This window comes from Oncorhynchus clarkii, unplaced genomic scaffold (assembly GCF_045791955.1).
Source record: "Oncorhynchus clarkii lewisi isolate Uvic-CL-2024 unplaced genomic scaffold, UVic_Ocla_1.0 unplaced_contig_1794_pilon_pilon, whole genome shotgun sequence".
NCBI classification, from domain to species: domain Eukaryota; kingdom Metazoa; phylum Chordata; class Actinopteri; order Salmoniformes; family Salmonidae; genus Oncorhynchus; species Oncorhynchus clarkii.
The window spans coordinates 42797-57142 of record NW_027261073.1 but is presented as its reverse complement, the minus strand read 5'-3'; the positions used below and the strand labels follow the sequence as shown (position 1 = coordinate 57142).

The window sequence follows — 14346 nt, the reverse complement described above, 5'->3', positions numbered from 1 at the left end:
CAACTGCCTACTTTTTTATAATGAGAACAAAGAACAAAACATAGTTTCACTAGTGTCTAAGTATTAACAGCTGAAACATATTCTCTACCTCTCTCCATGTAAGGAGCTTGACTATTTCTGCCTGGAATGAAACATTTAATGTATCATTCTGAATGTGTTAAGCCTGTATTTGTGTGTCCTCTCCAGAGCACAGTAGTCGTGGAGAAGTCCATCCAGGACCTGATGACTCTGATGCAGGACCTGAGTGCCTACTCCAACCAGTTCCTGGAGATGGTCTGTGACAAGCTGAAGGAGTACAAGGAGGTCTGCAACACCTCGTACAGGTAAGAGTTAGATTGACTCAGGACCAGCTGAAGGAGTACAAGGAGGTCTGCAACACCTCGTACAGGTAAGAGTTAGACTGACTCAGGACCAGCTGAACGAGAACAAGGAGGTCTGCAACACCTCGTACAGGTAAGAGTTAGACTGACTCAGGACCAGCTGAAGGAGTACAAGGAGGTCTGCAACACCTCGTACAGGTAAGAGTTAGACTGACTCAGGACCAGCTGAAGGAGTACAAGGAGGTCTGCAACACCTCGTACAGGTAAGAGTTAGACTGACTCAGGACCAGCTGAAGGAGAACAAGGAGGTCTGCAACACCTCGTACAGGTAAGAGTTAGACTGACTCAGGACCAGCTGAACGAGAACAAGGAGGTCTGCAACACCTCGTACAGGTAAGAGTTAGACTGACTCAGGACCAGCTGAAGGAGAACAAGGAGGTCTGCAACACCTCGTACAGGTAAGAGTTAGACTGACTCAGGACCAGCTGAACGAGAACAAGGAGGTCTGCAACACCTCGTACAGGTAAGAGTTAGACTGACTCAGGACCAGCTGAACGAGAACAAGGAGGTCTGCAACACCTCGTACAGGTAAGAGTTAGACTGACTCAGGACCAGCTGAACGAGAACAAGGAGGTCTGCAACACCTCGTACAGGTAAGAGTTAGACTGACTCAAGACCAGCTGAAGGAGTACAAGGAGGTCTGCAACACCTCGTACAGGTAAGAGTTAGACTGACTCAAGACCAGCTGAAGGAGTACAAGGAGGTCTTGTACTGAGGAAAGTGGTTCCTCTCTTCCTTGCTAGAAGGTATAGAAACACAAATGTCATTTCCCTCAATTTGTTCTGCTTGAGGGTATATGGTGCTTCAGCAGTGCTCTCTCTCTCTGACACACGCTCACACCTCTGCTGTGCTTGTCTTCATCTGGCTGAACCCCAGAGAGATTTAGGCTGACCTCTGTACAGATGGAGACCCAGCACTCTGCCTCCCCTCCTCTACCCCTCCATCCTCTACCCCTCCATCCTCTACCCTTCCATCCTCTACCCCTCCATCCTTTACCCCTCCACCCCTCCACCCCTCTACCTTTCCTCTACCCCTCCATCCTCTACCTCTCCTCTACCCCTCCATCCTCTACCCCTCCACCCTTCTACCTTTCCTCTACCCCTCCATCCTCTACCTCTCCTCTACCCCTCCATCCTCTACCTCTCCTCTACCCCTCTACCTTTCCTCTACCCCTCTGTCCTCTACCCCTCTGTCCTCTACCCCTCCATCCTCTACCCCTCCATCCTCTACCCCTCCATCCTCTACCTCTCCTCTACCCCATCATCCTCTACCCCTCCATCCTCTACCTCTCCTCTACCCCTCCGTCCTCTACCCCTCCATCCTCTACCTCTCCTCTACCCCTCCATCCTCTACCCCTCCACCCTCTACCTCTCCTCTACCCCTCCATCCTCTACCTCTCCTCTACCCCTCCATCCTCTACCTCTCCTCTACCCCTCCATCCTCTACCTCTCCATCCTCTACCTCTCCTCTACCCCTCTACCTCTCCTCTCACCTGACCAGGTGTTACTCCCTCTATGGGTGTGTAAACACTGTGCCTCAGCTGCCTGCTGTGTGTCTATGGGTGGTTCTGTGGACTCAAGCACTGATCCAGCTAAGCAGTTATCCTCATGCAGGCAATCTGTCCTCATCCACCCTCATGCTATGCTGTCTGTCTGTACTGTACAGTTGAGGATCTCTCTCTGTCCTGTGTGTCCCAGGGGCATAGTCCAGTGTGAGGAGAAGCTGACCATCAGTGCGTCGTGGTCTAAGGACGAGGACATCAGCCGACTGCTCCAGTCTCTCCCCAACTGGGCTAACATGGCCCAGCCCAGACAGCTCCGACAGAAGAGAGAGGATGAGGAGGACTTTACCAGGTCACACAGAACAGTATCCTCACCACCCTCACACAAACACACAGAACAGTATCCTCACCACCCAAACACACAGAACAGTATCCTCACCACCCAAACACACAGAACAGTATCCTCACCACCCCTCCACCCTAACACAAACACACAGAACAGTATCCTCACCACCCCTCCACCCTAACACAAACACACAGAACAGTATCCTCACCACCCCTCCACCCTAACACAAACACACAGAACAGTATCCTCACCACCCCTCCACCCTAACACAAACACACAGAACAGTATCCTCACCACCCCTCCACCCTAACACAAACACACAGAACAGTATCCTCACCACCCAAACACAAACACACAGAACAGTATCCTCACCACCCCTCCACCCTAACACAAACACACAGAACAGTATCCTCACCACCCCTCCACCCTAACACAAACACACAGAACTGTATCCTCACCACCCAAACACAAACACACAGAACAGTATCCTCACCACCCAAACACAAACACACAGAACAGTATCCTCACCACCCCTCCACCCTAACACAAACACACAACAGTATCCTCACCACCCCTCCACCCTAACACAAACACACAGAACAGTATCCTCACCACCCCTCCACCCTAACACAAACACACAGAACAGTATCCTCACCACCCAAACACAAACACACAGAACAGTATCCTCACCATCCTCACACAAAAACACAGAACAGTATCCTCACCACTCCTCCACCCTAACACAAACACACAGAACAGTATCCTCACCACCCCTCCACCCCTCCACCCTAACACAAACACACAGAACAGTATCCTCACCACCCAAACACAAACACACAGAACAGTATCCTCACCACCCTCACACACACACAGAACAGTATCCTCACCACCCTATCACACACACACAGAACAGTATCCTCACCACCCCTCCACCCTAACACAAACACACAGAACAGTATCCTCACCACCCTCACACACACACAGAACAGTATCCTCACCACCCCTCCACCCTAACACAAACACACAGAACAGTATCCTCACCACCCCTCCACCCTAACACAAACACACAGAACAGTATCCTCACCACCGCTCCACCCTAACACAAACACACAGAACAGTATCCTCACCACCCCTCCACCCTAACACAAACGCACAGAACAGTATCCTCACCACCCTCACACACACACAGAACAGTATCCTCACCACCCCTCCACCCTAACACAAACACACAGAACAGTATCCTCACCACCCCTCCACCCTAACACAAACACACAGAACAGTATCCTCACCACCACTCCACCCTAACACAAACACACAGAACAGTATCCTCACCACCCAAACACAAACACACAGAACAGTATCCTCACCACCCAAACACAAACACACAGAACAGTATCCTCACCACCCCTCCACCCTAACACAAACACACAGAACAGTATCCTCACCACCCCTCCACCCTAACACAAACACACAGAACAGTATCCTCACCACCCTAACACAGACACACAGAACAGTATCCTCACCACCCCTCCACCCTCACACACACACAGAACAGTATCCTCACCACCCTCACACACACACAGAACAGTATCCTCACCACCCCTCCACCCTAACACAAACACACAGAACAGTATCCTCACCACCCAAACACAAACACACAGAACAGTATCCTCACCACCCTCACACACACACAGAACAGTATCCTCACCACCCTATCACACACACACAGAACAGTATCCTCACCACCCCTCCACCCTAACACAAACACACAGAACAGTATCCTCACCACCCAAACACAAACACACAGAACAGTATCCTCACCACCCTATCACACACACACAGAACAGTATCCTCACCACCCCTCCACCCTAACACAAACACACAGAACAGTATCCTCACCACCCAAACACACACACACAGAATAGTATCCTCACCACCCTAACACAGACACACAGAACAGTATCCTCACCACCACTCCACCCTAACACAAACACACAGAACAGTATCCTCACCACCCCTCCACCCTAACACAAACACACAGAACAGTATCCTCACCACCCAAACACAAACACACAGAACAGTATCCTCACCACCCAAACACACAGAACAGTATCCTCACCACCCCTCCACCCTAACACAAACACACAGAACAGTATCCTCACCACCCCTCCACCCTAACACAAACACACAGAACAGTATCCTCACCACCCAAACACAAACACACAGAACAGTATCCTCACCACCCCTCCACCCTAACACAAACACACAGAACAGTATCCTCACCACCCCTCCACCCTAACACAGACACACAGAACAGTATCCTCACCACCCCTCCACCCTAACACAAACACACAGAACAGTATCCTCACCACCCTAACACAAACACACAGAACAGTATCCTCACCACCCCTCCACCCTAACACAAACACACAGAACAGTATCCTCACCACCCCTCCACCCTCACACACACACAGAATAGTATCCTCACCACCCTAACACAGACATACAGAACAGTATCCTCACCACCCCTCCACCCTCACACACACACAGAATAGTATCCTCACCACCCTAACACAAACACACAGAACAGTATCCTCACCACCCCTCCACCCTAACACAGACACACAGAACAGTATCCTCACCACCGCTCCACCCTAACACAAACACACAGAACAGTATCCTCACCACCCAAACACAAACACACAGAACAGTATCCTCACCACTCCTCCACCCTAACACAGACACAGAATAGTATCCTCACCACCCCTCCACCCTAACACAGACACACAGAACAGTATCCTCACCACCCCTCCACCCTAACACAAACACACAGAACAGTATCCTCACCACCCCTCCACCCTAACACAAACACACAGAACAGTATCCTCACCACCCCTCCACCCTAACACAAACACACAGAACAGTATCCTCACCACCCCTCCACCCTCACACACACACAGAATAGTATCCTCACCACCCCTCCACCCTAACACAGACACACAGAACAGTATCCTCACCACCCCTCCACCCTCACACACACACAGAATAGTATCCTCACCACCCTAACACAAACACACAGAACAGTATCCTCACTCCCTCCATCCCTTCATCAACATGCTGTGGTTGAACAAGTCAGACATGTACAGGAAGTAGTGAATTTTCCATAAGGATGTCATGTTATTTACCTGAAGAGGGGTGGGATCCAAATCATTTGGGAGGAGAAGGTGGGTCATTCTTATTGACAGAGCTTTCAACGTGTGCTCTCTTCAGGAAGGATGCTCATTGGCCTGGAATTGTAAATAAATTAATGAATGGGTGATGGATTTAAATGCAAAGATAATATTTTAGGCTTTTTTAATTTGAGTCACAACCACAGACATTTTCAACATTCTTTGGAGGGATTAGAGGCTGGCAACCCAGCGCTCCTTTTGATCACGCTCCAATAATAAGGGCCCTGCTTGGAACAAGTCATTCAGTTCTTCCTGATCTCTTTCATTCTCTGTTTTCTCTCTCTCTCGCTCTCTGTCATTCTCTGTTTGCTCTCTCTCTCGCTCTCTGTCATTCTCTGTTTTCTCTCTCTCTCGCTCTCTTTCATTCTCTGTTTTCTCTCTCTCTCGCTCTCTTTCATTCTCTGTTTTCTCTCTCTCTCTCGCTCTCTGTCTCTCGCTCTCTGTCTCTCGCTCTCTGTCTCTCTCTCTCTGTCTCTCTGTCTCTCTCTCTCTCTCTCTCTCTCTCTCTCTCTCTCTCTGTCTCTCGCTCTGTCTCTCGCTCTCTGTCTCTCTCTCTCTGTCTCTCTCTGTCTCTCTGTCTCTCTCTCTCTCTGTGTCTCTGTCTCTTTCCAGTTTTGATATTGAAGTGAATTCACCAAGGCTGCTGGTCAGTAGTCACACAAAAGAATGAGGATATTCTTTGCTGTCTTCTCCTCAAGGCTGTGTTCTTGTCATGTGTTTGCTAGCATGTGTGAAGTCTGAAATGTCACATTGCCTTAAAATATATCTCTTTCACACACACACACACACACACACACACACACACACACACACACACACACACACACACACACACACACACACACACACACACACACGCATGCACACTCAGTTGAGTCTTTTTCTCTCTCTCTCTCCTCTTTCTACCCACCCAGCCTTTACTATGACGTCTCTCTCCCCTTCCCTCTCTATCTGCTCCAGTTACTAGCTAGTCATTGGGCCTGTGGTGACTGAACTAAGTTAGTCAGTCAGTCCTAAATCACAGTGAAGGTCATTACTGGAAGCCCAAGGCCTCATTGAGATGCATGCTGGAGTTGATGTGACTGGTCTGTCTGTCCGTCCAGGGTCCAGCTCCACACGGTGCCAGCCACCGTCTGTGCAGGGTACCGTGGGATTGTTATTATAGTCCCCTCCCCCCTAATCCTCCTCACCCCCCAATAAATGTCCTATCACTATCCTCCTGCCTTCCACTACTGTCCTCTCCTTCATTCTAGGGAATCCTTATCTGGAGCTGTTGACAGGTTTTAAGCCGTTACTCTTAATGCACGACCCATATCCAGAAGAGAAACCCATCTCTCTCTACCCTGGTCCCTGAGCTTCCCATCTCCTATATCCAGAAGAGAAACCCTCTCTCTCTACCCTGGTCCCAGAGCTTCCCATCTCCTATATCCAGAAGAGAAACCCTTATCTCTCTACCCTGGTCCCAGAGCTTCCCATCTCCTATATCCAGAAGAGAAACCCTTATCTCTCTACCCTGGTCCCAGAGCTTCCCATCTCCTATATCCAGAAGAGAAACCCTTCTCTCTCTACCCTGGTCCCAGAGCTTCCCATCTCCTATATCCAGAAGAGAAACCCTTCTCTCTCTACCCTGGTCCCAGAGCTTCCCATCTCCTATATCCAGAAGAGAAACCCTTCTCTCTCTACCCTGGTCCCAGAACTTCCCATCTCCTATATCCAGAAGAGAAACCCTTCTCTCTCTACCCTGGTCCCAGAGCTTCCCATCTCCTATATCCAGAAGAGAACCCCTTCTCTCTCTACCCTGGTCCCAGAGCTTCCCATCTCCTATATCCAGAAGAGAAACCCTTCTCTCTCTACCCTGGTCCCAGAGCTTCCCATCTCCTATATCCAGAAGATAAACCCTTATCTCTCTACCCTGGTCCCAGAGCTTCCCATCTCCTATATCCAGAAGAGAAACCCTTCTCTCTCTACCCTGGTCCCAGAGCTTCCCATCTCCTATATCCAGAAGAGAAACCCTCTCTCTCTACCCTGGTCCCAGAGCTTCCCATCTCCTATATCCAGAAGAGAAACCCATCTCTCTCTACCCTGGTCCCAGAGCTTCCCATCTCCTGTTGTCATTATGAAGCCAAACAATGACCAACAGATTTGGAAAGACGGTACAAACAGATCTGGGACCAGGTTAACCCTTGTTTGAAGATCAGGCAGTTAGTTCAAACAGATCTGGGACCAGGCTAACCCTTGTTTGAAGATCAGGCAGTTAGTTCAAACAGATCTGGGACCAGGCTAACCCTTGTTGGAATATCAGGCTGTTAGTTCTAACTACTCTCATGACCATTTTAGAACTTGTCTAGAACATGTCACATTGACTGATTTTGTCTAATACAACTTTTTTTGTTTCCTCTCTCCTCTTCCATTTCCTCTCTCCTCCTCCATTTCCACTCTCCTCCATTCCCTTTCTCGTCCTCCATCTCCTCTCTCCTCCTCCATTTCCTCTCTCCTCCTCCATTTCCTCTCTCCTCCTCCATCTCCTCTCTCCTCCTCCATTTCCTCTCTCCTCCTCCATTCCCACTGATCCAGGGCGGCGTTTGCCAAGGAGTCAGAGGTGCTGACGGGTAACCTGGGTGACAAGCTGATCCCGCAGAACGAGATCCTGCGTGACGTGAGCGACCTGAAGGCCCTGGCCAACCTGCAGGAGAGCATGGAGTGGCTGGCCTCCAGACTCAAAGGCTTCTTCATCAACCTGCCCCACGCTGCCAGTGAGTATACACGCACACGCGCAGAGGCAGGCATACATACATACACACCTTATGGCTTCCATTCATGCAGGGTTGGTGGGGTTTGTGTGTGTGTGTGGACTGAAGGGCTGCTTGTTCAACACCTGTCCCACACAGCCAATGAATGAACAGTATACAACACAAGAAGGTTCCATAATGCTAACATGGACTGTGTAATGTTTTGTTCTAGATACTGCCACTAGTATACACATCCACTCCCTATGCTATGTATATGTACACACACTGTAGTCTGACACCTTTACAGTCATGATTAGTAGCAGTAGTTATTTATTCTCTGTCACACACACACACACACACACACACACACACACACACACAGCAGTAGTTTTCCTCTCTGTCATTAAGAGTTTGTCTGAGTGAATTACCACCGTCTAATTAGAGCCAGGTAGGAGGGCCTCCAGAAACAAACACCACTTTATACACACTCTAATTAGCCCTGGAAGTGTGTGGTTTGTTTCAGAACTGTCAGAGACCTTTTACTCACTGTCTTTACAGAGACCTCATTTATCAGTGAAAATGTGTGTGTTCCATTGTCATCATCAGGCTGAGGATGTTTCTGATCTTGTAGTCCAACTCTTATGGTGGTGTGCCCATACAGATAGAATATCATTCTAATTGTGCCATCCTTCAATATGTAATCACAACCTTGATGGTGATGCTCAGACCACACCCAGAAGGGTTCAGAGCACGCACGCACGCACACACACACACACGCACACGCACACACACACACACACACACGCACACACGCACACACACACACACACTTGTAGAAAGGACACAGCCCATCTTAAGCTCAGTGTTGTGATCACCTGTTCCAGAGCATGAAAGTCACTGAGTTCCTCCTCTGTTGCATCCCATGTCACCTCCTTCATTTTACACCTATAAAGGTTCCTATTTCCTCTGTGAACTTCCCCTTTCTGAACGACTTCAATGAGGGATTTTCTTTCTATTGTTTTTTTGGGGGGGTGGAAGAGGAGACAGTCGGAGCGCTGTTCCTTCCTCCTCGGCAGCTCAGATAAGAATTCAATAAGAGAACGGGCGGCGAACGTGGCATAATTATCATTAATTCTGCCGAGTGGCATTAATGGAGTGTGTTTTATCGTGGCGGGACAGCCACAGTATTGTTCATTATTTAGTGTTTGCCTTGGTTGATGGGGCTCGGCGCGACACGGCGGAGGGGGAGAAAAACCTCCCTTCTTATCTCTCCGTTTCCCCCTTCTTCCCTAAATTGGATTTCATATTACAGAGGTAGTCAGGTATGGACAAGTCATTTTCCTTCTCTTGTCTTCCTCGACTCGTACACGTTTCTTCTCTCTCTCCGCGGCGTGATGGCCCCGCTAGATGAAGGAGTCTTTCAGTCGGGCCGGCTGTCCTCTGGAGTGTGGCGAGGTCCTGTAGCACCCATGTTCCTCCACGGTAGGGGAACGAATGAACGACCTTGAGACAGACAGGACCAGAGTCATAGAGTTTAGTCATTGAGGTTTCTACCAAAAGCATTAGGATGCATAGTGTTTCCATGAAACCACATCACTTGATTGATTTAATGTATTGGATAATTAACCATCAACATTACATATATTAAACACCAAGCTTATTTCCGTTGTTGTCCTCTTCATTCTCTGATGGTGCTGTTTCAGGCAGGAAGTGTGGGACTGCGGTGTCATTGTCCTTCCTGTGTGTTTCAGTTGGAGCGTTGTTTAAGAGAGGAGGGCAGAGCACTATGGAGTGATATTAGTGCCAACAGATGTATTCTGAATGAAATCATATTAAGACCCAGTAACAGGGGACCGGCGTAAGCGGAGTCAATGTGTGATCTGTGAACCTTCATATACAGCTGGTACAGTACGCTGATGCTCTGCTATACTGGCTACATTATAGCTGACTGTTAATCTATAAGCCAAGTTATTTACAGGACCCACAACGGCCCCCCCCAAAGGAATGGCGCTACGGTCTAAGGCACTGCATCTCAGTGCTAGAGGCGTCACTACAGACCCCGGTTCGATTCCAGGCTGTATCACAACCGATCGTGATTGGGTGATTGGGCACAATTGGCCCAGTGTTGTCTGGGTTTGGCCGGGGTAGGCCGTCATTGTAAATAACAATTTGTTCTCAACTGACTTGCCTAGTTAAATAAAGGTAAAATAAATAATGTAAAAGGACAATGCTAGGATAATGCCCAGCCTCGTATGCAGGAGGTAGATTGACCCAGAGAAATCAGTCTAAGATGGACATTTCCTATCATCACCTCCCAATGTCTGTGGCTGGGCTGCATCTGTAAATCAAACACACACACACACACACACACACACACACACACACACACACACACACACACACACACACACACACACACAGAGAGAGAGAGAGACACAGGGATAAGGCAGGGAGAAGATTAGCATGATAAATACACACTGTCTCTGTTAAAACGCAGCTGAATCTTAATTTAATCTTAATTTGATTAAACAATCGTGTGTGCATGGTGTGTGTGGGGTATGTGTGTTTGATATGACAGAGAGACAGCGGTCATCCAGTGTGTGTACTCCAATGGAGATTGGCCGTGAGGGTGGCAGGGGCGAGGGTCTTATCGCCCATCTGGGCGCCGCTCTGGACGCCTAATCCTCTCAGACAATATTTACCTGAGGTGACACACATATAACACACACCACACACAATGCACACACACAACACACACACACTGAGGGCACCTGCCAATGTGATGGCCGCTTTCTGCTGGGAACAGCTGTGTGTAAAAACTGGATCTGTGGGCATGTCTATCTAGCTATATGTCTGTCTGTCTGTCTAGCTATCTGTCTGTCTAGCTGTCATGTCTAGCTGTCATGTCTGTCTGTCTAGCTATCTGTCTGTCTAGCTATCTGTCTGTCTAGCTATCTGTCTGTCTAGCCATCTGTCTGTCTAGCTGTCTGTCTGTCTGTCTGTCTGTCTGTCTGTCTGTCTAGCTATCTGTCTGTTTGTCGAGCTATCTGTCTAGCTATCTGTCTGTCTAGCTGTCTGTTTAGCTGTCTGTCTAGCTATCTGTCTGTCTGTCTGTCTGTCTGTCTGTCTGTCTGTCTGTCTGTCTGTCTGTCTAGCTGTCTGTCTGTCTAGCTGTCTGTCTGTCTAGCTGTCTGTCTGTCTAGCTGTCTGTCTGTCTAGCTATCTGTCTGTCTGTCTGTCTCGCTATCTGTCTGTATGTCTCGCTGTCTGTCTAGCTATCTGTCTGTCTAGCTATCTGTCTGTCTAGCTGTCTGTCTGTCTAGCTGTCTGTCTGTCTAGCTGTCTGTCTGTCTAGCTATCTGTCTGTCTGTCTAGCTGTAATGTCTAGCTGTCATGTCTGTCTGTCTAGCTGTCATGTCTGTCTAGCTGTCATGTCTGTCTAGCTGTCATGTCTGTCTAGCTATCTGTCTGTCTAACTGTCATGTCTGTCTGTCTATCTATCTGTCTGTCTATCTATCTGTCTGTCTATCTATCTGTCTGTCTAGCTATCTGTCTGTCTAGCTATCTGTCGGTCTAGCTATCTGTCGGTCTAGCTGTCTGTCTGGCTGTCATGTCTGTCTGACTATCATGTCTGTCTGACTGTCATGTCTGGCTGTCTGTCTGACTATCATGTCTGTCTGACTGTCATGTCTGTCTGTCTGACTGACTGTCTGTCTGTCTGGCTGGCTGTCCTGTCTTTCATGTATGTATGTCTGGCTGTCATGTCTGTCTGGCTGTCCTGTCTTTCATGTATGTCTGGCTGTCATGTCTGTCTGGCTGTCCTGTCTTTCATGTATGTATTCGGCTGTCCTATCTGTCTGGCTGTCCTATCTGTCTGGCTGTCCTGTCTGTCCTGGCTGTCATGTCTGTCCTGGCTGTCATGTCATGTGTTTTAATGTTTCATTCATCTGTTTGCGTGAGTGAGTGATTTATTTTTTATATAAACTGGGCGGTTCAAGCCCTGACTGCTGATTGGCTGAAAGCTGTGGTATATTTAAGCAAAAAGCCTGAGGGGGTGTGGTTTTTGTCCAATATACCACGACTAAGGACTGTTCTTAAGCATGACGCAATGTGGAGCATGACGCAATGTGCCTGGATACATTGGCCATATACCACAAACCCCTGAGGTGCCTTATTGGGTTACGGGTTACCAACGTAATTAGAGCAGTAAAAATAAATGTTATGTCATACCTGTGGTATACGCCCTATTATAAACTGGGTGGTTTGAGCCCTGGAGGCTGATTGGCTGACAGCTGTGGTGTATCAGTTCTTATACTACGGGAATGACAAAACATTCATTTTTTTACTGCTCTAATTGGGGGTTTGTGGTATATGGCCATTATACCACAGCTAAGAGCTGTGTCCATGCATACTGCAATGTGTTGTGCTAAAGAACAGCCCTTAGCCGTGGTATAATGGCCATATACCACACCTCCTCGTGCCTTATTGCTTAACAATGTTCTTATGTCTGTACATGTACATCTTTATGTGTGTGTGTGTGTCCAGCGATCTGCAGATCAGTTTCAAGATTGCGTTAGTTCAAATCCGAGGCAGCCATGCTTCTCCTGCCTCCAGACAGCATGTACTCTAGATCTAAGTCCCAAATGGCACCCTACACACACACATACAAATACACACACGCACACGCACACACACACACAGGCACACACACACACACACACACACACACACAGGCACACACACACACACAGGCACACACACACACACACACACACACACGCACACACAGGCGCACACACACACACACACACACACACACACACACAAGAACACACACACAGGCACACACAGACACACACTCACACAGACGCACACTCACACAGGCACACACACACAGGCACACACACACAGGCACACACACACAGGCACACAGGCACACACACACAGGCACACACACACACACACACAGGATAGATAATACCCTACATCAGGGTTAGATAGTACCCTACTCCTTACATCAGGGGTAGATAGTACCCTACTCCCCACATCAGGGGTAGATAGTACCCTACTCCCTACATCAGGGGTAGATAGTACCCTACTCCCTACATCAGGGGTAGATAGTACCCTACTCCCTACATCAGGGGTAGATAGTACCCTACTCCCTACATTAGGGGTAGATAGTACCCTACTCCCTACATCAGGGGTAGATAGTACCCTACTCCTTACATCAGGGATAGATAGTACCCTACATCAGGGTTAGATAGTACCCTACTCCTTACTTCAGGGGTAGATAGTACCCTACTCCCTACATCAGGGGTAGATAGTACCCTACTCCCTACATAAGGGGAAGTCAACCCTGGTCCTGGAGAACTGCAGACAGTTCATGTTCTTGATTTAACCGGCCTGGAAGAGCAGGTTTGTATAATTTAGGCAATCACTGAACCGATCAATTATCTCAGTTGGTCAGGTATGAAGCCTAGTTGGAACATCCTGCTGTAGCTGTGACACTCCAGGAACAGGGTTGGCTACCCCGGCACCACATAGTGGGCTACTCTTGACCTGATCCCTATGGGACCTGGTCAAAAGGAGTGCACTGTATAGGGAATGGGATGCCGTTTAGGACACATCTAACTGTAGCTGTGCTGTGCTCCGCTGCTCTACTCTCTGTAATGAGGTACTATAGAACCATGCTGTCCTGGGGGAGAGGTGTTCTTTGACCGCATGTTCTTTTTGCAACATAGGCAGTATTTTGGAGTTAGGGGGGGATTTGCCTGTGAGGAAGAGACGGGGGGAGAGAGGATGAGGAGGGGGGATTTTTTATTTTTTAACCTTGACCTGAGCAAGTGGTGGGCTGCTCCCTCTAGCAGTAGGAAGTATTAGCATAATCAGTGTTCTACTTTCTTTCTCCAACACACAATACAAGCCTGTACATCTCTAATTGTTCCCTTGATACCTTGAATACGTTTACGTTTACCTTTCTGTTTTACACATGCATGTCTAGTCTCTATCTCTCACATACTTCCAGGCTGTCTCTCAGGCATACATAAGAATAGACACATCCCATCTCTCTCCTCATTCTCTTTCCCTCTATCTCTCTATCTCTCTTTCTTTCTTTCTCTCTTTCCCTCTCTCTCTCTTTCTTTCTTTCTTTCTCACTTTC

At 48.4% G+C, this 14346-nt stretch overlaps 1 protein-coding gene across 1 annotated transcript in view; it reads left to right on the top strand.

Annotated features, from left to right (window-relative positions):
- LOC139404559 (exocyst complex component 4-like) overlaps positions 1 to 14346 on the top strand; it is a gene marked incomplete at its 3' end in the record, with an annotated part of 116949 nt that overhangs the window by 78921 nt on the left and 23682 nt on the right. The window contains exons 4-6 of the mRNA XM_071147259.1: positions 187 to 323; positions 2078 to 2233; positions 8032 to 8210. Of these exons, the coding sequence (XP_071003360.1) occupies positions 187 to 323; positions 2078 to 2233; positions 8032 to 8210 (472 nt within the window). The remainder of the gene's footprint in view (positions 1 to 186; positions 324 to 2077; positions 2234 to 8031; positions 8211 to 14346) is intronic.